A 1,534-nucleotide genomic window follows, 5' to 3' on the forward strand; every position below is an offset into this window, starting at 1 on the left:
GGGGGATCACCCCAAGGTGACCCTCACAAGATCCCCAGGGTAACCCCCCCAAGACCCCCGGGGTGAGCTCCCAGGATGACCCTGCTGCAGGACCTCGTGGTGAGGGCAAATGGGACTCTGGGGGGACCCCCCAAGTTGATCTCCCTAAGGTGGCCCCTCCACAGTGACCCCCAGCCCCATGGCAACCCCAAGGGGATCCCCACAGGGTGACTCTCAGCCCCTTGGCAACCCTGGTGTGACCCCCTGCAATGTGTGACCCCCCTCCCTCCTGCCCTCCCCACTGCAGCCCCTGGAGTGACCCCCAGTGCCTGAGCCCACAACAACCCAAGGGTTGGCCTCCAGTCCCTTGCAGCCCCCACAGTGACCTCCCCAGGGGTGACCCCACCAGAGGGGACCCCCCCACAGTGTGTGAGCCCTATGGCCGCTCCAGGGGTGACCCCAGTCCCACTGCAGCCCCCAGGGTGACCCCCAAAATATGAGTCCCACTGCAGCCCCAGAGGTGTCCAGCTGCAGGGTGCTGGGGTGTCACCCCCACTGCAGCCTCTGGGGTGACCCTCAACACAGACCCCCACTGTAACAGGCCAGGATGAGCCCCCCTCATATTCCTGAGCCCACCCCCAAATCCCCAGGACCCCTCCAAAATCCTGAGAGCTCCCAAAACCTTTGGGACCTCCCAGTATTCCTGAGCTCCCCTAAAACACCTGGTATCCCCCCTAAATTTTTGATGCCCCTACAAGCCGTGGGATTCCCAAAATCCTGAGTGCCCCGAACCTGCTCCCACAGGAGCAGAAGGAGCAGCTGGCAGAGCTGGGGACGCAGCTGGGGGGTCTCGCCCGCCGTGCCAGGACCATCGTGCAGCTGAAGCCGCGGAGCCCCGGGACCCCCCTGCAGGGCCGGCCCCCCATCCAGGCCGTCTGCGACTACAAGCAGATGGAGGTGGGGGGGTCACGGGGACTGGGGTGGTGCAGGGGGGAGGTGGGAAGATGTGGGGGGTGTGGTGGGACCAGCATGCCAGCCTGACAGGGGGTCCGTGGGGGGACACGGGGGGACACGGGATGATCCACACGCTGGTCTGACACCACTCTGGGGGACGTGGGGAAATACGGCGGGTCCCCCACCCCGCTGTCCTGCTGCCCCAGTCCCATGAAGGGACACAGGGTGGCCCCCCACCCCCTTCTGATGCCACCCCAGCCCCACTGGGGGCTGTAGGGGGGACACTGGGGGCCACCCACCCCAGTCTGAGACCACCCTGGTGCCATGGGAGGACACTGGGGAATAGGAGGGGCCAGCGGGACCCCCCTATCTGGTGCTGCCCCAGCCCCATGGGGGGACACAGGGGCGGACATGGGAGGGGGACACTGGGGACCGCCTGCCCCATGGGGGGGACATGGAGGAATATGGGGAGACACAGGGGAATGTGGGGGGACACAGAATGCACATGGAGGAGCCCCACCCTGCTCTAACTCTGCCCCAGCCCCATGGGGGGACACGGTGGGGGACACAGGGGTCCCTCAGCCCAGTCTGACACCATTCC

The 1,534-nt window shown here is 66.4% G+C and overlaps 1 protein-coding gene across 1 annotated transcript in view; it reads left to right on the plus strand.

Annotated features, from left to right (window-relative positions):
- Positions 1–1,534, plus strand: part of LOC115307163 (plectin-like) — a gene marked incomplete at its 3' end in the record, with an annotated part of 37,616 nt that overhangs the window by 33,786 nt on the left and 2,296 nt on the right. The window contains exon 7 of the mRNA XM_029958044.1: positions 784–936. Coding sequence (XP_029813904.1) covers positions 784–936 — 153 coding nt within the window. The remainder of the gene's footprint in view (positions 1–783; positions 937–1,534) is intronic.

Source organism: Manacus vitellinus, unplaced genomic scaffold (assembly GCF_001715985.3).
Source record: "Manacus vitellinus isolate BGI_N305 unplaced genomic scaffold, ASM171598v3 scaffold_139_pilon, whole genome shotgun sequence".
NCBI lineage: Eukaryota > Metazoa > Chordata > Aves > Passeriformes > Pipridae > Manacus > Manacus vitellinus.